Raw genomic sequence first — 23169 nt, forward strand, 5'->3', positions numbered from 1 at the left:
GGGCCGGTTGCTGGGACTGCCGACTGATTTTCGGCCGGGCGCCTCCCGGGACACAGACTTCCCGGGCCCTGCGGAGGCCGCGGCTCACGGCCGCGCAGAGAACAGCCCCGCTCGGGCCCGCGTCCCCGGCCGCTGCTGCGCGTCCCGGACGAGGGCTCCGACTCGGGCTGTGCGGGGCCGCACTAGCCCCCTTCACCGACTTGTTTTCGGGTCACGGGACCCGCCGGCTCTCGTGTTCCTGCAGACCGGCTACCCGCTGAGTGGACGCCCCGACACCGCCGGCCCACGCCGCCTGCCTGCCGGTGGAGCGGGAGCCAGCCCGTGTCTGCGACAGCGGCCCCGGCCGGCCCTTGCGGACCTTGGCACGGCTCCTGCCTGCGCCTCTTGGGAGCACATTTCTTCTCCCAGGTTTAGCCGCAGAGCATAGAGTGGCCACGAGCCCACTGGCCCGTGAGACTGCTGTGATTTTACTGCATTTTGGAGGCAAAGATGCCTGGGAAAAGGCCCCTGAATGCAGCGGGCATCCCACATGCCAAAAGGGAACGGAAGGCAATTACCCTGGACCTAAAACTGGAAGTCTTACGACGATTTGAAGTAGGTGAAAAGCTCAGCCAGATCGCAAAGGCCTTAGGCCTCGCTGTTTCTACCGTGGCTACAATCCGAGATAATAGAGAGAAAATCAAAGCGAATTCACAGGTAGCTACTCCCTCGAGAGCCTCCCGGTTGACTCGCCACCGAAGTGCCCTCATGGAGACCATGGAGCGCCTGCTGCACGTGTGGCTTGAAGACCAGAGCCAGCGAAACGTGCCCCTGAGTGTCACCGTCATTCAGGAGAAGGCCAAGAGTTTGTTTGATGACCTGCAGCGTGAAAGAGGCGGAAGGTCTCCAGCAGAGAGGTTCAGTGCAAGCAAAGGGTGGTTTGTGAGATTCAAGGAGCGCCACAGTTTGCCTCACTTCACCGTGAGCAGCACAGCGCTGGGACACAAGGACGTGTATGTAGAAGTGCTGAGAAGCATCATCGAAGGAGGTGAGTACAGCCCTCAGCAAGTTTTTAATGTCGATGAGACAGGGCTTTACTGGAAGAGAATGCCTGAAGGAACGTTTATTTCTGTGGAAGAGAAAGCCGAGTCAGGCTTTAAATCTTCCAAAGACCGCTTGATGCTGCTGCTTGGTGGCAATGCAGCTGGGGACTTTAAGCTGAAGCCCTTACTGGTGTACCACTTGGAAAATCCCAAGGCTCTGAAAGGGTACTCTAAGCCCAATCTGCCTGTGATTTGGCGCTCAAACAAAAAGGCGTGGGCAACCAGGACCATCTTTCAGGAATGGTTCACATACTTCTTTTGCCCTGCCATAGAAAAATACTGTGCCCAAAATCATCTCACCAACAAAGCGTTGCTCATCCTAGATAATGCACCGTGCCACCCGGCAAATCTGGGTGATCTGTCTGATAACGTGAGAGTCGAATATCTTCACGACAGAACCGCCGACTTAGTCCAGCCCATGGGTCAAGGCATAACCTCTATCTTCAAAGCTCATTACGTGAGAAGAACTTTTGAGCACATCCTAGAAGCAACAGACGGAGAGGACACAGCCATGATCAGGGAGTTTTGGAGAAACTACAGCATCATGGATGCTGTAGACAACATTGCAGTGGCTTGGGAGGGGCTCAGACGGGCAACAATGAACAGTGTGTGGAAGAAGATTTGGCCCGAGTGTGTTCAGTTCCAGAGTGTTTCCCAAACAGATAACATTGCACAGCTTCAACAGAACATTGTGACCCTGGCCAGGAACATGGCTTTTGAAGAGGTTGTAGAAGCCGATGTGGACCGGTTGCTGAGGTCCCACGAGGACGATCTCTCAAACGAGGAGCTGATGCAGCTGGGGCAGGAGACCTCAGGAGAGGAGGAGAGTGAAGAGGCCGCACCCGCCCTGCGCCAGCTAACCGCAGGAGAGCTATCCACAGCCTTCTCACATTTCGAGGCAGGCTTGCGAGTCCTTGCCAGTAACAGCCCTGGTGACAAGTGGAAACTGCAAGTCTCAAGAGCAGTCAGTGAGGCAATTAACTGCTACAGGGAACTGTACAGGGAGAAGCAGCAATGCTCAGAGCAGCTCTCTTAGGTCCTTTCTCCGTGGTGCAACCACGTGCTCATCAGAAGAAAGCCGGCAGTAACAGGATGACCCCAGGGGATGAGCCCCAGCCACACCTCTCGACTTCTAAGATGCCTTACATCCCCGGAAGCTCTGTTCCTGATGCTTTCATTTTGACCCTTGACAATATCAAATTTTGTCATTAAAATTTCATTCAAATGTGTACTTTAGGATAATTGCATGCAAGAATACCCAGGAAAATGTTTCTTTAAAAAGGGAATAATGGAAGGAGGAGACTAGCCCTTCTGCACATGAAAGCAAACTATAAAACTTCTGTGATTAAATCAGGGCAGTAGTCAGACCTGTGGAATAAGAGAGAAAGCCCAGATCTTTTTTTTAATGGTGCTAGACAACTGGTTAATCATTTAGAAAAACATAAAATTAGATCCATGCCTCAGAGGATACATAAGAATCAACAAACGGGGCACCTGGGTGACTCAGTGGGTTGGGCCTCTGCCTTTGGCTCAAGTCATGATCTCAGGGTCCTGGGATCGAGCCCCGAATCGGGCTCTCTGCTCAGCAGGGAGCCTGCTTCACCCTCTTTCTCTGCCTGTCTCTCTGCCTACTTGTGAGCTCTGTCTGTCAAATAAATAAATCTTTAAAAAAAAAAAAAGAAAAAGGAATGAACAAACAGGTCAGGGATCCAAAAGTAAAAATTGAAACCATACAACTACTACAAAAACACATAGATGAATGCCTCTTTGACCTGGTTGCTGGGAAATTATCTGCCTTAAAATGCAGATAAAATAAGAAATTTTCATCAACTTGACCATGTAAAAATGTAACAAAAGAACTTTTTCACAGAGGAAACATCACTACAAAAAAGTCAAAAGCAGTTGACAAACTGGAGGAAAAGAGTGGTAACATCTCACAGATAACGGGCTAATATCCCTGACAGGTGAGGACTCTTAGGATTAAGAAGAAGAACCAAAAATCCAACAGGAAGGTGGACCAAGGATCTAATTCATAAGTCTATAAATTAGATCTTGAAGCATATGAAAGGAATTTCAGCTTCATTCATAATGAGAGAAATGCAGATTAAAGCTACACGGACATCTTACTAATAGTGGAAAAAATAAAGTATGACTACATGTTGTGTTGGTGAGGGTCTGGGGTAACAGGCATCTGAAATGTTGCTGATGGGAGTGCAGACTGGTATGACCCTTATGGAAGGGTGCTAGACGTTCCTAGACCCCCGCAGATACACTGCCAACCAGAGAAGATACGTGTGCACAGGTTACTCATTGCATGCTTGTTTGTAACTGCAGAAGTGAGGAGACAGCCTGAATACTCATCTGTAGCAGAGTGCTGAAATATCTAATGGCTGTTACACACTAGGGACTACAGGTGTAAGAAATGGCAGCACCAGTAACAGAGGAGGAACTGCCGGGAGTGGTTTCCAGGGCATACTAATAATTGATAAAAGCAACCGGCAAGAGGGTAGTACCTGCCGTTTTTGTAAAAGAAAGAAGGTGGAAGGAAATAATATATGTATCTTCCTCCTTTTTGCAAAAAGAAACACAGGAAGGAGAAACCAGAGACTACAGATTGGTTACCTGGTGGGGGAAGGAGTGGAAAGGGGCAAAGGAATGGGGAGTGTTGAAATGTGACAGGCCTTTCATAACCTTCCTTTAAGATTTCCTTTTTAAGGGGCAACTGGGTGGCTCAGTTGGTTCAGCATCTGCCTTCAGCTTGGGTCATGGTCCCTGCGTCCTGTGACTGGGCACTGCGTCGGGCTCCCTGCTCAGCTGGGAACCTGCTTCTGTCTCTCCCTTTGCCCCTTTCCCCGACGTGTTCCCTTTCTCTCTTTCTCTCTCTCAAATAAATAAATGGATAAAATCTTTAAAAACAAAGGTTTTCTTTTTAAGTAATCTCTATATCCACTGTGGGACCCGAATTCACAACCTCAAGATCAAGAGTCACAGGCTCTACCTACTGGGTCAGCTGGGCGCCCTGGCCTTTGGTGAAGTTCTGACTGTGGGAATCATGTTAATGTATCACACAAGTAAAGCAGGGAACTAAATCCAAATGGAGTATATGAATGGAGCCACACTTCACATGAACTCCATACCCACAGTGAAGAGGGGGAAACCCCAAAGTCCATTTTGAACACCCTGTGTTTTGACTATATGCCCTCAGGCTAAAGCCAAGCCAGAACTCTAAACAAATATTAAACTCTAGTAAGTAAGCTGTGTTTTCACAGAGGCATAGGTTGGCAATGCTGACCGTACTTTGTGTTCTAGGGTTGAGCAAATAAATATTTATGGGTAACGAAGCCAGGTTTCTGTCCAGAAGGGAATCACAAATATGAAAAAAGGAAAAGAATCACGTGGTGTCGCTTTGCAATTAGAAGTATCCGTGTGAACGCATGGTTTTTAATATGTTTCTGAAGAACAAGATATTGACGTACAGAGTACAGCTTTCTAGCTTCTGCTGGGAGGACCTAGAAGCACTGAGCCCTGGAACACATCACACCCCACAGCCACCATTCTCCACCAACCAGCATTTGGGCTTCTTGGAGAAATGTCTGGTTTCAGGATTAGGACCGGGAAAGTGCAAAGCAGCCAAGAACAGCTTACAATGCTGGAAAGTACGGTGCCTACAGGGTGACAGGAACAGATCAGGACACAGGAGACGAGTCGATGAAAGCCAGCATCTCCAGGAGTGGGACAGACAGTGCACTGAGGACACAGCATCATTTTCAGGGAATTCCCACCCAACGTGCAAAAATCCACATTGAAGAATATCCTTCAAAATAATTAGCTTGTGGGGCACCTGGGGGCCTCAGTCAGTGAAGCGTCTGCCTTCGGCTCAGGTCATGACCCTGGGGTCCTGGGATTGAGCCCCACATCGGGCCCCCTGCTCAGCGGGGAGCCTGCTTCTCCCTCTGCCTGCTGCTCCCCCATTTGTGCCGCTCCCATCAAATAAATTCTTAGGGGAAAAAAAAAATTTAGCTTGTGTTTTTTTTAAGGTATCCATGTCATGTACCCTTCCAAAATAAAGATAGTGAAATATACGTAGCAGCTGAATGGCAAAATCTGAATAAATTTTGTTGTAGTCTACGATATCGTGTCAGTGTTAGTTTCTGGGGAGAACTGAACTGTGGGCGTTTGATGCCCTTGTTTGGGAGGAGCAGACGCAAGTATTTACAGGCCAAGGGGCATGATCTCTGCAACTGATGGCCAAATGGTTAAGAAAAAGAATATAGCAAACAGGAAATATCAGTATTTAGGGAATCCAGGAGGTGAGTAAATGGGAATGGTTTTGCAATGTTTCTGTAAACCTAAGTTTGTCAAAATACAAATGGGAAAAACACGATGGCATCACCTGAGAGAGAGAGAGACAGTCTAGTATACTTTATCTGTCCTGGAGTAGCCCAGGTGTACCTCTACACCTTTGTCCTGGGGGCGTGTGCTTCCACAGGCCGGCACCAGGCCCGCAGACAGCCGGCCCGCACTGTTCCTGTGGCTCTCTGCTTTCTGTAGGCATAGAGTTGCAGTCTGTCAGCCTATCTGAATTGCAGCTGGGTGTGGATGGTGTGCAAAGAGTCCTAAAGCTGAAGACTCCCTATGTTCTCTGGGTCATGGCCCCTTTGAGATCCTGGTCACAACTGTAGATCATCTCTCTGCAAACAATGTACACAGGAGCTCGAAGGCAATTTGGGAGGGAGGTGGTTATAGTCCTCCTGAAGACCACGGGAATGGCCTTAAATTGCAGTGAGGGCCCTTTTGGGGTCTAGCTTGTGCAAGAGGCTGCCGGAGGCTGGGCCTTGACTTGCACGGCCATCCAGTTTTTCGGTGACTGCCTTGGGTTAACGGAAGTCCACAATGAGGACTCTAGAAGACCGAGCATTATCTGCATGCCAGGCCCTGTGCTCAATACTTCCTAGACCCTGAACTCCCCACAAGGTATGTGTTCTCACCATTCACAGAAGTGGAGCTGACAGGGAGCCACAAACTTGGCCCTCTGATTCCCATCAAGAACTTCTGCCCAGAACAGATCCCATTTGACCCCACTGGATGGGGAAGACTGGGCTTTTCCAAAGCCTGCACTTGGTCTGCGTGTCAACAAACTGCCTTGCCCCCAATTCACCACGTGCACCAGAGTGTAGAGAACATGGACTTAATGAGACAGCAGCCGCAGCGTTATCACGGCGGACACCCCTGCTGCTCTCTGTGGAGGGCGGGCCATGCAGACTGGGTCTTGGGCGTCTTTGTACCGTGCTGTGGACTCCAAGACCCACACACAACTTTGTTTAAAGACTTTGCCATTCCAACAGGGTAAGTGGAAAAATTGGGAAGGAGGAAATGGGCTTGGTCAAAAAGAAAAGGGAGCCAACTCTTTGTCCAGCAGACACCAGTGTATTATTAATGCTTCCTACGGACACGGTGATTGTAACTGGAATAATGTGATGTTCGCTACACAGGAGATACAGGAACGGCCAATGTCCTTGTGACAGAAATGGGACATAGTGGTGAGAAATGTGCAGACTGGGGGGTGTAGGAAAAGGGCGCTTGGCCCTTAAGCTCCCCCTTCAGCCCTGGAGAGGAAGGGGAAGCAGGATGGGGACCTGTTGCGAGTCCAACCTCTCCGGTTGTTTGCTTCTCACTGTCACCCTGAAGCAGATCAGAGCACACCACTAGAGGACTCCCCAAGGCCACCATGGGAGGCTTTCTGATGGTGCAGAGAAGCAAGGAGGAGGAGACGCTGTCTTTATCCACCATTCTTGTCAGCCAACAAGCTAAGCTGACCTTTCTGCCACCAGTCCAAGATAACAGACGTCCAAGGGACTACACTCCACCAGCACCACCTGCACCCATCACCTGTGCACATCAGCAGCCAAACGCCATCCAGACACGAGGGTATAAAAGATAAGAGTCACACCACGGAACATTCTCTTCCCACAGACCCCCCTACAGCAGGGTCTCTGAAGCACAAAACAACCCCGCAAATACTGAGCCAACAGTGGCTCTCGCGGTGAAGATCTGGGAGTTCTCACCCTCTGTCCCGGGGTTCCATTTGCCGGCAGGGGTACAGGACCTTCCACATCTGATCCTCGGTCTTCCTGCACATGCTCTGGGATCCCTGCCCAAAACTCCCTTGAGCAAATACTCCCAGTGCCCGACTTCAGGCCCCCAAACAAAAGACCAGTGGCTGGTGGTGGTCTGTAAGCTGTCCAGAGCCCTCAGATGGCACAGGGAGCCCCTCTGGCAAAGATCTGACTGCAGCCAACCCTGTTGCCTAACCTAGACCTTCCCCCCCGGGGCACAGTCCCTGCTGCCAGCTGGGAAGGAGGACAGCCTCTTCCACTGGACCCCCAGCCTCCCAGCCTGGAGCACCACAATAAGCACAAAGGGAGGAGCGGGGGCTGGTCCACCCAGGGGGAAGAACCTCACAGCCCCCGTCCCTCCATGTTGTACGGAGGTGGGAACCCCCTGGATGGGCCCTGTCGGAGGAGAACCCAGAGAGAGAGAACCTTGAGAGGCAGGAGCAGGGCTCTCAGGAGACAGTCATGAACCACCCCAGTTAGGGCCACCTACAAGTCCCCACTGGAGGATGGGGGCCTCCAGGTAGATCCAAACCATCCATTGCAGAGGAAACTCAGGCCACACCTGGGTGTCTGCAACCAGCATTCCCAAGGCTTATCGGCCACTCCCCCAAAGCCCTCTAGGGGTTCTCAGGGTGGCCAAAGCCCAGCGGCCTTGACCCCAAGGGCCTCCTCAAGGCTCGTTGCCACAGGGGGCGGTAAGAAGCCTCTCCCCACTTCCCTGTTCATGGACCCCATGCTTTCCCAGCAGCACACCCAGGAAAGAGCCCCACGAGGCTGCCCCCAGTCCCAGCAAGTGCCTGGGACAAGGATGATGATCCTCACAACCCGTTGGCCCAGCACTGGAGAGAGGTCTGCGGCTGGGCCCTAGGGGTCTCCAGAACACAAGAAACACCTTGACTTTGGCAATCACTGGCAGGTTGAATGCCAGAAAGGCCTGGGGGGGCGCCTGCTGCTCTACGCATCCACATCCGGACCAGGCTCCTGGAAGAGTGACTGCTTGCGCAGGGTGAGCCGAGCACATTTGGGGCACGTGGTGGAGTTGTCATAGTAGCAGTCCCTGGGGACAGGGAGGGTGGGGTCAGCCCCAGCAAGGGTCTGGGCTCTGCACATGAAACTACCGCAAAGCCTTCCCGGACTTCCTAAGTCAGGCCCTTCTCTCCCTCGTCTGTGTATGGGCACATGGAGGCAGTTTCTCCCAGAGAGCAGAAGCCAGGTCTGCACCCAGTGCCCCCAGGCCTGGGTCCAGGGCCTCAGGGTGGGCCCCTCCTGCAGGGTTCACACCTGCCAGCCGGCTGCCATCCAACATCTGCTGGGAGCACTCCACCACTGCACAGAGCCTCACCTGGGGCACGGGGTGCGCACCGAGTCCTGGGGACTGCTGATCCTGGAATACCCATTTTTCACTCCAGTCCCAGGCTGCACCAGCAGTGCTCGCTGGGCGGACAGCAGGTGCCCGACGGAAATCCACATGGACAGCAATGGGAGGCGCCCATCTGAGCCCAGTGTGAGGCACCGTGCGGGGTCCAGCAGGCCCACTCTATGTTAGTAACTGTACTGATCACTCTTCCAACCTATGTCATTATTTTCCCAACATCCCCTAAGTCTTTTTGTCACAAATACTTAACGTTGTTTGAAACTAAGTAGTCAATAAAAACGTTAGGTATTTCTTTGGGCCTAAGGATGTTTGAAAAAAACCACCAAGACATTGGGGCTGCCCAGAACCAGAAAGTCAAGGGCCCTCTGGCCTCCGCTACAGTGCCCGTCTGCTGGAGCAGAGAAGCAGTCAGACAGCACCCGCACGCCGGGGTCTGGGCCACAGCACCCCTCCCCGGCCCCAGAGGGGCTTGTTCCCCTTGGAACTTCTAATTTCATCCCACACATTAGGGTCTAAACCCACATTAGGATCAAGGCAAGGGGCTCTGAAAATCAGGCAGCAAAGACTGACCCCCAAATGCCACCCCTCCCTCCGCCCCTCCGTCCCTCCGCTGCCTGCTGGGAACCCGCACACCTGGCCAAGGGGTCGGTCGGGCCACACGAACCTGTGGAAGACGGCAGAGCAGTCGGTGCACACGGACGTGTGGCTGTCGAAGGGGAAGAGGACGTCACCCTCTCTGCAGAGCTCACACACGAAGCCCTTGGCCTGACACCGCTGGGGGCGACAGTGCAGCATGGAGGGCAGGTCAGCGCAGGCTGTGGAGGGCACCTGAGGCCGAGGACACACGGGGCCCAGCGGCTTGCCCGCCCTCCCTGCCCCAGGGACTGGGAGTAGAGGGAAAGATGCCCCAGCCTGCGGGTCCCCAGGCTGCCCACCTCACAGTCCAGCTTAATGTGCTTGGCGAAGAGCGTGTGTGTCTCAGTGAGGGAGCAGCTCAGGCGACCCGTGTGCGCGTCCAGCAGGTCCTGCACGGAGTACATCTCATCGTTCTCCACGAAATGCTGCCGGTCCTGGAGCTGTGGGTCCCAGCAAGCGCCACCCCAAACACTGGGTGAGGGCCCCTTCTGCGGCCCACCCCCCTCCCCCAACCAACCTGCTCATCCTCCAGGCCCCCGGGAGCTCACGGGAAGCAACAGGGGGTATCGGGCTCTGGGGCTCATGGTGCCTCCCCCAGGCACCCTGCTTTCAGCATGCTGGGTACCCCGCACCTCTGCCCAGCACACCAAAGCTCCTCCTGGGCCTGACCCTGTTCACCATCGCCCTTTCCCGGCTTTATCTTGCTCACAGACCTCACTACCCCCGACTCTTTATTTTTCTTCCCCACCTGAAGTGAGGACACGGATTCCTGCCTGTTTTGTTTCCTGCTCCCTAGGATCTAGAACAGTGAACACCCATGAATGCTTAATGAACCAATAGTAGGGGAGCCTTGAAGAGTGTGTTTGTGGTCAGTCCTGCCTGCACAGTACTGCGCCTGGTGCACTCTATGGAGACCCAGGCAAGGGCTAGAGGGTGACACCCGCTCCCCTCCATGACAGAATCCAGGAACACTTTTGTGGCTAGAATGCCTGTTTGCTCTCTGAATACCTGGGGTTCCTTGGGACAGAGCATGGGAGACACACGCAAGCTAGGAAGTCATCGGAAAGAGACCTGGGTCTGTGTGTCCCCTTCGCCCGGGCCCCCTGCACTCCCAGCTCCCACTCCGGGGGGGGGGGGGCTGACCTGCAGGAGCAGACGGGCCTCCATCGCTTCCCTGCAGGTAATGAAGTAGGGCTTCATGAGCAGGATGTCCTGGCGCAGCTTCTGTGGGTGAGAGGGGAGGTCTGCTGCGGCAACCCTGGCAGGCCCGCACCATGGCACCCTGGGGAACAAGGGGGCAGGCAGTCCAGGTCGGGAGGGGACAGATGGTGCCTTCACGGCCCCCAGGATGGTCCCAGATCTGAGAGCTCCAGCCAAGCTCGAGTTCGAACCCCGGCTTCCAGGCCAGGGCTGCCCGAGGAGCGTTCACCTTCAAACACATCATACGAAAGAGAGAAAGAATAATGTTGTGTGCTGATTCTGTTGAAATCATCTTTTGGATATACAGAGTAATATAAAACACACTACTAAATTAACTTTACCTGCTTTTTACTTTTTTTTTTAAAGATTTATTTATTTATTTATTTATTTGTCAGAAAGAGAGAGAGAAAGAGGGCACACAAGCAGGGGGAGCAGCAGAGGGAGAAGCAGGCTTCCTGCTGAGCAGAGAGCCTGATGCGGGACTTGATCCCAGGACCTGATCACAACCTGAGCCGAAGGCAGACGCTTCACTGACGAAGTCCCCCAGGCACCCTGCTTTTTACTTTTGTAAAAACTAAAAAAAATTCCCAAACTGCCTCTGGGCCTTGTATCATATCGTGACTGGACACCGCTCTAGGGCCTTGAACCCTAAGGATAGCTGAGGGCCCCCCCAACCTCAGCAGAGGGCATCCCCCCTCTGCTCCCAGGACACATGGGGAGAGCGCAGCGCACCCTCACCCCTGCCCCCTCCAGCCTTACCCGGATCTCCACCAGCTCCTCCACATAGTTGAACAGCAGAGGGTTGATCTCCCGGAGCCTGAGCACCGGCCGAGACACCATGAGAGCCAGGTACCGCATACTGCAGCGGGACACCTGCGGGGCGAGGGGAGGTACCCCCAGCATTGCACACGCCACCCCCCAGTACTACATCCCCCCAGCCTAAGCCAGGCTGAAGCACTGGCTCTCCCTCCTTGGGGCTCCAACTCCTCCCCTCCCAGCCCCAGTCCCCCACCCCCGGCCTCTACCCGACCCTTGCCACCCTCCCTCCCCCCACATCCCACGCCCCTGCCTTGCCTTGCGCGGCTCGAAGTCCCAGTTGTGCACGACTCGTGCAGGGATGACCGCCAGGTCATTCCAGTGGCAATGGGTGCAGTAGTACTGGCCCGTATAGTCACACTGCCGGGCCTCGCTGGGCACACCCCCTGTCACGGTGACGGGTCATTACAAAGTCAGGGCTGCCCTCGGGGTCCCCGACAGCTTAGGAATCACACAATATGTGGAAAGCGTATGGGGCGAGAGACAATTGACCTGGGAGGCTCTGCCCTCCAGACCTGACACAGTGTCTTCTCATCACGAGACCCGAAGCAGATCAGGGCACACTGCTGCCCTCAGTTTTGTCGTCAATAAAGTGGAACAATAGCAGGACCCCACTGCAGGACTGCTGAGAGGACCCCAGAAATTAACATGAGTAAATCTCTGACGTGTGGCACACTAATGACACTGTGCCATTTTTCCCATCTAGGTAGGCTTTCTGTGACACAGAGGAGGCTGAGTGCAGGCCAGCACTGGGGGTCCTCCCAGGTGACCTGGCCTGGCACCTCACTCTGCTTGAGTGGGAGTGAAAAGATGCCAGTAGCAGCCCCTTGCCCCTCCCCATGGAAAGAGAGCAGGACACCAGCCCCAGGAGCCCAGCTGCCCCTCACTGTCTGATTTACCCAATTTTCATACCCCTGCCTACCGTAGCCCCTGCCCCCGCACCCTGCTCCCTCCCGGGGCACTCACGCAAGGAGATGGGTGCCCGGCACTCTGCGCAGCGGTAATCTTGGCTGTCCAGCCCTGTCTCCGGGCAGATGTTCAGCTCATACTCGGCTTGGTGGCTGACTTTGGAGCGCACGCAGGGCTTGGAGATGAGGTTCAAACACTTGCTGTGACATCGGTAATAACATCCTGGGGTAGGGGGGCAACAGGGTGCCTTTCAGAAGTGGTATCCAGCAGCCCAGACCGCCCTCCAGCTCTACCCCAATTCCCACCTCACTCTGAGAGCTTTGCAAGGCCCCCCTGTAGGTCCCCAAATGTCAGAGACCTTGTCCGTCCCCATCCCAAGCTTCGCCCTATGGGTGTGAGGAGACCTTCCTCCCCATCTCCAGACTAGAGGTCCCACCTGGATGCCTCGAGGGCAGCGAAATCACTCCGTTTGAGGGAGATTCTCGCTCTTCCTTCAGAAACCCGCCTCCCACACACGGTTTTCTCACCTCAAATGTACCGACTCCGTCTTCCCACCTGCTGAGACTAAAATTTGTAACGTCTTCTCAACTTCCCTTTTATGCCTCTTTCCAGCTCTCCAGCGAGAGCCACACTCGCACTCACCCAAAACACTCCTCCCTGATCAGAGAGCCAGCTTCCTCCTCAGCTCTCCCCACTCCTTCCTTCAGGCCGTGCTCCGCTTGTGCCCAGAGTGGTCCTTTTAAAACCCGGGCATGGCGCCTGGGTGACTCAGTTGGTTAAGTGGCTGCCTTTGCCTCAGGTCATGATCTCAGGGTCCTGGGGTCAAGCCCCGCATCGGGCTCTCTGCTCAGTGGGGAGCCTGCTCCGCCCCCCACCCCCCGCCTGTCTCTCTGCCTCTCTGCCTACTTGTGATCTCTCTCTCACTCTCTCTGTCAAATAAATAAATAAAATCTTTAATAATAAATAAATAAAATCTTTAAAAAAAAATAAAATAAAACCCGGGCATGTCCAGCACTGACCTGTGGCTCCCTGTGTGCTTAGAGAAAAGCCCGTGGTCCCCTCTGAGCCCGCCTTGACCAGCCTCCTCTCAGACCCAGTGCGCCAGCCACGCTTCTCTCTGCTCCACGCTGAAGACAATGGCCACACACCAGCCTCGGGGCCTCGGCACACACTTCCCCCACAGGAACATTCTTCCCCAGATATACTCCTGCCTTACTCCCAGACTTCCAAATTTTGCTTAAATGTCACATGATGCCGTTTCATTCCACCCTAAAGTCACACCCGTCACACTGCCTGACCCACACTGTTGCCTTTCCTTGTTTTTCTTCAGTGGACCATACTGTCTAACACACCACACGCTCACTCGGAACAGCACCATCCACAGGAATTCTCTGCAAAAACAGAAATGTCTAACACAGTGGCCACCACAGTAGCCTCACGTGGCTACTGAGATTGCATAACTAAGGAATGAAGTAGTTATTTATTTTAACTGGTTTAGATTAAAACTGGAAGAGGCACCTGTGGCTTGTGGCCACCGTACTAGAGAGCCAAATGTGGAGGAAAGGCTGGTAAAGAAGGGAGTTTGGGTCTGTTGCCCCTTGTTTCATCCCGGGTACTCAGTCCATTAGGCTCAGTAAACACTGCGCACACTGCCAGAAGTCACACGCACACACCCAGAGCTGCCGGGTCTGCGTGTTGACACACCTGTGCCGGGGCACCCACCTGTGCAGGTGTACCAGGTCTGAATGAGCCCCCAGATGATGGTGTTGCACTTGTCACAGGTCTGCTTGACACTTTTGCTCTTCTCCTTGTAGAAACGGTGCTCCAGGAGGACTCGGATGTTGGGTTCGTCCTCACTGGGGTCCTGGAGAGAGTCCCGGGAGGGGTCACAGGTGAGCCTGCTGTACCTCCTTTTCCTTGCCATGAACCCTTTTACTTATTTCTTCCAGGTACCATTTACAGCAGACACGGTGAGTTTCCCCCAATGTCACACCCCTTTTCCCTTTAGCAACAGAACTCCCCAGCACACAGTCAGGCCTGGACCATCCGGACAACAGTCTGACTTTCCCTGCACCCAGATGCCATCCTGGGACGATGTGCAGGTCGAGGGTGTGTAAGCAGGAGTGATGACGCCTCCCCTCCCCTCACACCCTTTTTCCTGCTAAGTACAGACCCAGAGGTGACAAGGGGCCATCTTAGATTCTCCACAAGGACTGGCAAAGCAGTAAGAACAGAGGGCCTGGGACCCCCCAACACCATTAGCTGCCCTGTGGGCCCTAGGTCACCTACAGGACTTCCACATGAGTAAAATGACATGTCATTCCTTTAAGCCGCTATATTTTGGGGCGTGTTGTTACCAAAGCCTTCTTTGTGTCTTAATGAATATTGCGCTTTCTAATTCCCAGGGACAGTGCCAGCAAGTTAAAGAGCACCCACGGTCAAGGTAAACCTGTGCGTTTGGGCCTCCAGGATGCATTACCTTTACTGCTGTCGCCTTCGTGAAACACACACTCGGGAAGTCCCCGCCTCCCCCCGCAACTCTAGGCCCTGAGGCTCAGGGAGGGACTGACCCGATGCACTTGAGCCAGTGGGTGGGCCTGTGCCCTGCACTGGCCAAGCCAGATTAGACTAACAGAGAAGAGCCTGCCTGTGGGGTGAAGGCCCACCTCTGTCCTCCATGCGGGGGGAGGGGGGACAGGTCAGGTCAGCGCCCACCTTCAGCTCCTGGAGCTTCAGCCGGAGGTGGATCAGCCTCACAACAGCGTCCTTCTGCTTCTCTGACTGCTCAGGCAGCTCCAGGATCGCCTGCTTGCACTCCTCGATGGCCTGCCGCAGCTGCTGAATGTCTGAGGCCAGGAAAAGACCCTGCCCGGGGCGGGGGGCAGAGGGGTGGCAGAGGGAGGCAGATGACAGTGTCAGAGGCCCACCCTGCCTGCTCTCCACATGGAGGTCCAGCCCAGGGCAGACCACCCCCCCAAGTCACCGGCCTCCATGAAGAAACAGATGCCCAGAGGGCGGGGCCGAGGACTTGCTCAAGGCCCCACAAAGTTAGCAGCACAGGTAGGAACCAGCCCGAGCCACCTGCCCACCAGCGGGACCTGGCCACTCATGTGCCTCTGAAAACCTAATTCAGGATGTTTTCAAAAACATGACTTCTTCTTTTAGAAACCCTATCCTTCTTCTGGCTGTGCTATTTTGCTTATTTCTACAGAACTTCCTCTTGGATGAAAGCCAGGGGAAGGACAATTTGCCTGTCATGAAGGACAGGAAGTGGCCTCCAGCTTAATCACCAAGCCCGGAGATGCCCCAGGTACCCACGCACCCCAAGCAGCGGCACCTCACAAGGACTCAGGGCCAGGGCCCAACAAAGGCCCTGGGCTCGGGACCCTGCTATTACAGGGAAGGAAGCCAGGCTCAAGTTGGAGCAGAGTAGCTGAGGCCGACCTTGCACAGGGCACAGGACAGAGCTGCCCTCGGGACCCCCACCCCCGCCTCCATGAGACCAGGCAAAGAGCAGGAGATACTCCTACTCTGGAAACTTGGTGTGTGGCCCATAGCAAGGGAGCAAACATTTCTTCAGTGAAGGTATAAAACACAAATACAAAATGAAAAGTAAATGAGAACTGGGGGCTTCTGGGTGAATCTTTTTTTTTTTTTTTGATTACTTAGGATGTTTCTGTGTTTCTCTCAAATAAAAGTTGAAGATACTTTGCATAAAATTAAAAGATTTTCAAACCTTTTAAAAGAGATTATTAGAGCCCTTTAATTAAAAAAAGGAAAAGCTGGGACGCCTAGGTGGCTCAGTTGGTTGGACGACTGCCTTCAGCTCAGGTCATGATCCTGGAGTCCCAGGATCAAGTCCCGCATCGGGCTCCCAGCTCCGTGGGGAGTCTGCTTCTCCCTCTGACCTTCTCCTCGCTCATGCTCACTCTCACTGTCTCTCTCTCAAATAAATAAATAAATAAATAAATCTTAAAAAAAAAAAAAGGAAAAGCTTCCATAAAACAAGAAATTGAACTGAGGAGAGTGGCCTGTGGTCCTTCCCTCACCCTGCTGTGTGGCCACAGCTTCCCCAGGACCCAGAGGGAGCCAACCCTCATGTCTGCCTCCCAGTGACCTGGAATGTGCGGATAGGGACAGCCCCAAACCAGAAGAGCAGCTTTGGGCCCCAAACCCCAGGTCAGCTGGTCTCTCTGGCTCCCCACCAGGTTATGGAGATGGGAGGCAGGTGTCATTAGGTCTCAGATTCAAGGCCCAGGAGCCCCTGCAGGTGGACCGGTCCTGCTCCCCAAGGATGGGGTGACAAGGATATACCCAGCCTCTCCTGCCTTAGGGGCTCCCCCAGTCCCCCTCTAACCCCAGGCCCAAAACTTACCACAGGGCGGGAGAAGTGGTCCTCAGATAAGCCAAGATCCATCACTCGCTCAGTGCAGCAGAACTCCGGCTCTCCAGGCAGCAGCTCAGGCAGGGCCTCTGTAGTGGGTGTGGGTGTGGGTGTGGAGGGCAGCAGAGAGAGAAAGGAAGATCAACCTGCCTCTCCCCCAGGAGTAGGCTGGGGCCAGAGAGGCCCACAGGAGATGCTGAGGGCTACCAGGCCCTACCGTGATACCTGCTGTGTTTGCATTGGCAAAGGAACCCTAACCCTATACAGGTAAGAGAGAGCCATGCAAAAAGATGAGGTGGGAAAAAAATCTAAATATAAAATTTAAAAAGAAACCAAGATGAGGTGGATACCCATGGTGCTGAGAGAGGTCCACAAAACAGTATTAGAGAAACATCCCAATTTCTTTGGTTGTTTTTTAAGATTTTATTTATTGAGAGAGAGAGACAGAGAGCACAAGCAGGGGGAGAGGTAGAGGGAGTGGGAGAGGCAGAAGCAGACTCCCCACGGGGGGGGAGCTCGATCCTAGGACTCTGGGATCACCACCTGAGCCCAAGTATGATGCCCCATGGACTGAGCCACCCAGACGCCACAGAAACATTCCAATTTCTAGGGCACACCTTACACATGCATATATGGATTCAAGGCTGCTGGCGGATTTCACAACAGAATTTCTGAACCCCCATGTGGCCTCCAGGAGAACTCTGTGTGTGCACACACACCCCCCCAAAAACCCTGACTGCATGTGCAGCTCTCATAGCCCCACCCCCTGACGCCCTGAGGAGCTGGGCCTCCGACCAGGCCACTCCATCCTCTCCCTGACCAAACTGCAGCTCTGAGTTCCTTCCCCAAGTATTCCCCGAGTGAGCTCCTGCTCTGTGCTGGGCCCTGGGACGCAGCAGCGACATGACAGTCACAGATCAGATCCCTGCCTTCGGGAGAGCATGTCCTAATGGGGCCACAGAACAGGCAGAACGTAGCTTGGGCGAGGAGGAAAGGGAAGGCCAGTAAGGCGGCCAGCTACTCGGGAAAGCCAGCGTGCTCCGCGGGAGGAACTGGGAAGAGAGGATGGGGGGGCCGCTCAGGCCTCCCCCCAGCACCTACCTTCAGAAGTGACTTCTGGGGCCTCCTTGCTGGCCCTCTGCTCATGCTGCCGTGGCCCAGTCTCCTTGTTGAAGGGGTTGAGGTGGGCCTGCCGGAATCGGGCCAGCTTCTCGTCATATTCCATAGCATCCCACCTGTGGGGGCAGGGAGGGGGGTAAGGACAGACGGAGATGAGCTCCCAGACTCACTGCACTCGTAACCCCTTCCTGAGTTCCCAGGGCTCCAGAGGGGATGCCTGGCCTCCTTCCCTCGCCCAGGAGGATTCAGGTGGGACACCCCCACACTGCAGCTGTCATCCTCTGCCCCTCCCCCAACCAGCTCAGCCCCTCACCTGGGCCCCATTGGTAGCTTCCCCTCAGGAACAGAGACCCACAGGGGGCACGCAGGTGGAACAGAGCTAGGAGAGGGACGTGACCACCCCAAGAGTACCCGGCCAGTCTGGAACCCAGGCCCCCTCCCTCCCAGGACTCCCCATTCAGCCCCAGTCCAGCCATGTCCTCACTGCTGAGAAGGCAAGGCGTGGGCACTCCCACAAGACAACACCTCCCAGGACTCTGGTCCTTACTTCTGGACCTGAGCACAGGTGTTCCTTTTCTGTCATAGCACCCCAAAACCACAGCAGTGGAGCAGAACCATCAGAGACAACTGTCAAAGGTCACAGTGCTGGACACTAGGAGCCAATGCTGGGGGGCAGGCCTGCTCTCCCACCTGCACTGTGGCCTTGGGCACGGCCCATCTTCCTGGTCCCCAGGGAGCCCTATGTCTCTGCCAGTGTGGGGAGAAGGCTCCGGAATGCTCATCAAGCATCACGTAGGCCAGCACCGCCCAGATTCCCACTGGCCCAGATTCCCACTGAGGCTCTGTGTGGCCCAAGTCAGTGCATGGCCCACACCTCAGGATCTCAGGAAATAGGAAATGCCTCACTCCCCACTGGCCTGTCTCTCCCCTCCCAAGAGTTCAGCAAGTGGCCAAACACACAGGGCTAAAGCCTCCTGAAAGGTAGAAAGGGGCTTTGACTGGAGACACTGATTCACTTCCCAGGTCCTCCTACCTCCTTAGCTTCTCTGCCACCAAGGTGACATGAGTTCATGGGAAGTCAACTGTTTTTCTTAAAAGTGCCGGGTGTTAATTGTGCTTTCTCTGTAGCTATTTAGTCTAAAATAATTCATGATTATCAAAGACAAGCCTATGACTCCTATCTGCACTCCCTCCAAAAGAAAGACAATGGATCCCAGAGAGGACAGCCTTGACAAGAGTCATCCCCAACGCCACCCAGTGCTGGCTGCCCAGCATCTGGGTCAGAAACTCCCGCACCAACTGTGGGACCTGTCCTACCTGTTCAGCCTCTGTGGTGGGGACGTGGCAGAACCCAGCACCTGGATCAGCATAGGAGAGGACACAGATGCCATGAACTCTGGGCTTAAGCCTCCTCTCTCTCACTAGCTGACAGCTTTGGGCAGATCACTCAGGGTGGTTGGGCCCTGACGACCAGTGCCTCTCCAAACAACAGAATCACAGTGTCCTGGGAAGCACCCGGAGTGCAGGACAGACCCGGCTATGCCAGGACTGACTTACCCCATCTTTCTTAGTGGTGAGAAAGATTTTGTGCCTGACCAGGCTGCAGTTGGGCTCCCGAAGCTTCTCCTAGGCCACCTGGGCCCCTCCTGTGACATCCGGTTCTAGCAAGAACCCCACTCCGTCAGTTCAGCAGGAGCTCCCCCACCCTGATACCCTGTCACCCTCAAATCTGCTCTCACCCCCAGGGGACATCTGATCACCCCAGCCTGCCCTCAGAAGAAATCCTGGTGGGTCGGTTTAGCCAGAATCCCCACTCAGCCCTGATGTGTCCCTTCAGCAAGTCTCCACCTGCTGATTTTACCCTGCTTTTACCCTGATTTTACTCTGATTTTTCTCCTACTGCAAGAGTCTTCAATAAAATCTGCACTTACTGCTTTAGCAACAGTCCAGGTATGTTTTTTTCTTCTCTGGGCAGAGGAAGCTGGATTCTGGGTTTGTCGCAATTTCCCAGCCTCCCTATAGTTAGATGTGGCCATGCGACTGCGTTATGACCAATGGAATTTTTTTTTTTTAAGATTTTATTTATTTATTTGACAGAGAGAGATCACAAGTAGGCAGAGAGGCAGGCAGAGAGAGAGAGAGGAGGAAGCAGGCTCCCTGCTGAGCAGAGAGCCCGATGCGGGACTCGATCCCAGGACTCTGAGATCATGACCTGAGCCAAAGGCAGTGGCTTAACCCACTGAGCCACCCAGGCACCCTGACCAATGGAATTTAAACAGAAAAATCTCATGGGAATTTTTCTTAAAAGGAGGCACTGTCCCTCTTCAGCTATTCCTACCTCTTGCCGCCTGGGATGCAGATGTAATGGCTGGAGCTGGCGTAGCAACCTTGGGTTTGACATAGAAGCCCTGAGCTCCTTCACCCCAGGCTTCATTCAAGTGAGACAGAAATAAACTTCTGCTTTAAGCACTGTTACCAGGAGAAGGATCTCTATCTCCTACATCTGAAACAGATCCTGAGGCATCACCTCAAGAGCCTTGTGGTAATAAAATGAATTGGTGCTATTCAAATCCCAGATCTGTCAGCTCCTAGCTGACATGTATGGTCTTGGGCAAATGCCTAAACCTTTCTTGGCTCTTGATTCCTCATGTTTCAAATGGGGGAAATAACAGTGCCCACTGTATAGGGTTATTGTGAAGATTAAATTAGTTAATACAAAGCTCCAAGTATCCTGGTCAGCATACCGTGTGCATCTGATAAGTACCAGGTACAGCTTACTATTATTATTGTTGTTACTAATGTTATTAAGAATCAGATAGCCCTGGGCACCTGGGGGGCTCCGTCAGTTAAGCATCTGCCTTTGGCTCAGGTCATGATCCCAGGGTCCTGGGATGGAGTGCCTCCGCTCTCCGCTCAGTGGGGAACCTGCTTCTCCCTGTCCCTCTGCCTGCTGCTCCTCCTGCTTGTGCTCTCACTCTCTGTCAAATAAACAGATAAAATCTTAAAAAAGAATCAGATATCCCTGATTTAAATTCTGGGTTTCCCAGTGATGAGCTATGTGATCCAATTTTCCTGCCCACAAATAAGAAGACTACCTAGCTCCTGGAGTGAGTAGAAGGACTAAGTTTGTACTTATATGTCAGGGGAACCTATAGCCCAGAGCTGTTGCTAAGCGAGCTGTCGCTGTCATCACATGACAACCACCCCAACCCCAAGGAAACCTCCCCTCATTTTAAACTGCGGCCAGAGGAGCTTAAAAGCAGGAACACCTCTGCTCCTCCCAACAGCCCTCCTCAGGGCTGGAACACCTCTCCTCCTCCAAACAGCCTCTCCCCTGGAAAAAGCATCTTTCAATTGCCTCCTTATGGGCCGTGCCAGCTCCCGGCCTAGCATAGAGGCCATGAGCAAATGGATACATGCTCATCCGACCTCTCTAGCCTCAGTCTCTCTCCTGCCAAGCTGGAGAATCATACTACCCTCAGGACTTCTGAGGGCACACAAGTGATGTCCCAAGAACACAGACGCCCAGGGGAGGCATTACACAGCAGCTGCCTTGGCTCCACCCCCTACTCCCCCTCTCCCCTCAACCCCTACCCCACTGGGTTCACCCCTCAGAACGCCCTGCGCTCAGATTCAGGCTTGGTCTCAGAGAGGAACAGGCAGGAAGGGTGAAGACTGAGAGGAGTGAAGGAAATCTGTCATCCCACCTCTGCTCTCCTTTAGAGACTCCCCTCCTCTGGCAGGGAAGAGAGGGTAGGATGCGACAACTTAGCAACTCAAGTGAACCTCAGAAAAAAGCCCAGGGGCTCATGAAGCAGGCACTGAAGGGTCCTGGGCTTAAGCTCGGGTGCACTCCTGATGGTTCTATTCTCACCCAGCCACAACTGGAGGTCCCTAGAATTCCACCTCCAGGGATAGGATAAAGTACATCCTATATTCTCATGCCTGGAAGAAGGCCTGGCAGGTCCCTCCGGGGGGCTGGGGCAGAACTACTCCCCCTTTTAAGGGTTATTTGCCACAGAAGCCTGGCACAGTGGCCACCGCCGGCCTCAGGAGAGAGCCACCCCTAAGACATGCCTCCGGCAACTTCACTCACGACAACAACAAGCATATCCTCTTCTACCACGCCCAGCCATTCCCTAGTGAGGAAACTGAGGCCCGGTATTCCCAGAGAGTGGCACAGTCCTGGGATCTGCCGCGGGTCTCACCCATCCTACAGACAGCGCGTGTGGACGGCCGGAAGCGGTGGCAGTGTCACCCGGGGTTGGGGAGAGGCAAGAGAGGAGCCCCTCTCTGGGCTGATAAACCTGCCCAAGCGGGGTGGGAGGAAGCGCAGGTCCCCGGTGCCCCCAGCGCCCCAGAGAGGACGAGCAAGTCGGAACCTTGCATCGGGCGCGGGCGGGGGCCCTGGGCGGGTTCCTGAGTCCCGGCGCCCTCGGGAGAGGGGGCTCCCCGGGACACGGCGGGCCCAGACAGCCCCCGAGGGTCGAGCGCCCCCGTTCCCTCCACCCCCAGCACCCCCGCCCCTCACCTGGCCCGCCCAGACTAACCCCCCTCCGCCGCTCACCTGACCGCCGCCGCCCTCGCTACATTGTAACCCGCCCCGTCGCCCTCGCTACATTGTATCGGCCCCGCCGCCCGCTGCTGCCGCCTGCGGCCCGGAGGCTCATAGCAAGCCAGCCCCAGAGGCTGCGCGCCCCGCCCTCGCGCGCTGGCGGCCTCCGCGTCCCCCTCCGGGAAATGGGTGACGCTTCCTCCCGCCTGTTCAGGACGGCATGGCGGATACCACATTTTCCATGTTTTCTGTAATCACAGAAGCCGTGTTCTAGTAGAAACCACAACACTTAAAGGAAAAACGGCTGGGGTGTCTGGGTGGCTCAGTGGGTTGAGCGTCAGCCTTGGGCTCTGGTCGTGATCCCGGGGTCCTGGGATGGAGTCCTGCGTCAGCTCCCCACTCGGTGGGGGCTTGCTTCTCCCTCGGCCTGTGCTGTTCCCCCTGCTTGCCCTCTCTCCGTGTGTGTGTCTCTCTCTCAATTAAAATAAACCCAATATTTTTAAAAGGGGGGAGGGGAACGGTGATATTTAATTTATTTTTAAAAAGCCCAATGGTGAGGCACCTGGGTGGCTCAGTGGGTTAAAGCCTCTGCCTTCGGCTCAGGTCATGGTGTCGGGGTCCTAGAATCGAACCCCGCATCAGGCTTTCTGCTGGGCAGGGAGCCTGCTTCCCCCTTTTTTTTCCCTCTGCCTGCCTCTCTGCCGACTTGTGATCTCTGTCTGATAAATAAATAAAATCTTTTTTAAAAAAAAGAAAAAAGAAAAAAAAGTAAAAGCCCAGTGGTTGAGGGGAAAGAAAGGGAAGAGGGAATCACTGTGCAGACAGCAGCTGCTGGGCCTCACCTGCATGACCCTGTGTGAGGTAAGGAAGCTGGTGAAGAAAGGATGGGCCGTCATTCTATCCCATTTTACAGAGGAAGAAACTGAGGCACGGTCAGGTTCGGGGAAGGCTCAGTAGAAGATGGGTTGGGGGATGTT

The 23169-nt window shown here is 54.2% G+C and overlaps 1 protein-coding gene and 1 pseudogene across 10 annotated transcripts; one reads left to right on the forward strand and one right to left on the reverse strand.

The window, feature by feature from the left end:
* The first annotated feature begins 489 nt into the window (after positions 1-489).
* On the forward strand, positions 490-2118 carry LOC309853941 (tigger transposable element-derived protein 1 pseudogene; annotated as a pseudogene). Its single transcript has one exon. The product of its transcript is annotated as a tigger transposable element-derived protein 1 pseudogene (transcript).
* A 2385-nt stretch (positions 2119-4503) lies between these two features.
* Positions 4504-22303, reverse strand: DEF8 (differentially expressed in FDCP 8 homolog). 9 transcript variants are annotated; one of them, XM_082711532.1, is made up of 14 exons: positions 19976-21193; positions 19195-19298; positions 18955-18995; positions 17620-17753; positions 16510-16607; positions 14850-14999; positions 13857-13998; positions 12192-12356; positions 11484-11611; positions 11169-11282; positions 10353-10433; positions 9509-9649; positions 9238-9347; positions 4504-8255 (listed from the first exon to the last, which is right to left on the reverse strand). In XM_082711532.1, the coding sequence occupies exons 4-14, from the start codon at positions 17741-17743 to the stop codon at positions 8153-8155; spliced, it is 1356 nt and encodes a 451-aa protein (XP_082567658.1). In that variant the 5' UTR covers positions 17744-17753; positions 18955-18995; positions 19195-19298; positions 19976-21193; the 3' UTR covers positions 4504-8152. The 9 variants fall into 9 exon arrangements, with proteins under 9 accessions (XP_082567658.1, XP_082567660.1, XP_082567655.1 ...); XM_082711534.1 differs by lacking the exons at positions 19195-19298; positions 19976-21193 and adding an exon at positions 22205-22283 and having other exon boundaries at positions 9238-9279; XM_082711529.1 differs by lacking the exons at positions 19195-19298; positions 19976-21193 and adding an exon at positions 22205-22283 and having other exon boundaries at positions 4504-7233.
* Positions 22304-23169: the final 866 nt, after the last annotated feature.

Source organism: Mustela nivalis (assembly GCF_964662115.1).
Source record: "Mustela nivalis genome assembly, chromosome: 18".
Taxonomy (NCBI): Eukaryota; Metazoa; Chordata; class Mammalia; order Carnivora; family Mustelidae; genus Mustela; species Mustela nivalis.

What these genes read in the sequence shown, in the direction of transcription:
- DEF8 (XM_082711527.1), bottom strand. Translation starts at nt 19,292, where the DNA reads ATGTCACAGGAGGGGCCCAGGTGGCCTAGGAGAAGCTTCGGGAGCCCA. An exon ending in TGAAGCTCCAGGAGCTGAAG is followed by an intron (nt 13,999 to 14,849) that starts GTGGGCGCTGAC and finishes GACTCTCTCCAG; the next exon opens with GACCCCAGTGAGGACGAACC. An exon ending in GGGACTTCGAGCCGCGCAAG is followed by an intron (nt 11,283 to 11,483) that starts GCAAGGCAGGGG and finishes CTCGCCCCGCAG; the next exon opens with GTGTCCCGCTGCAGTATGCG.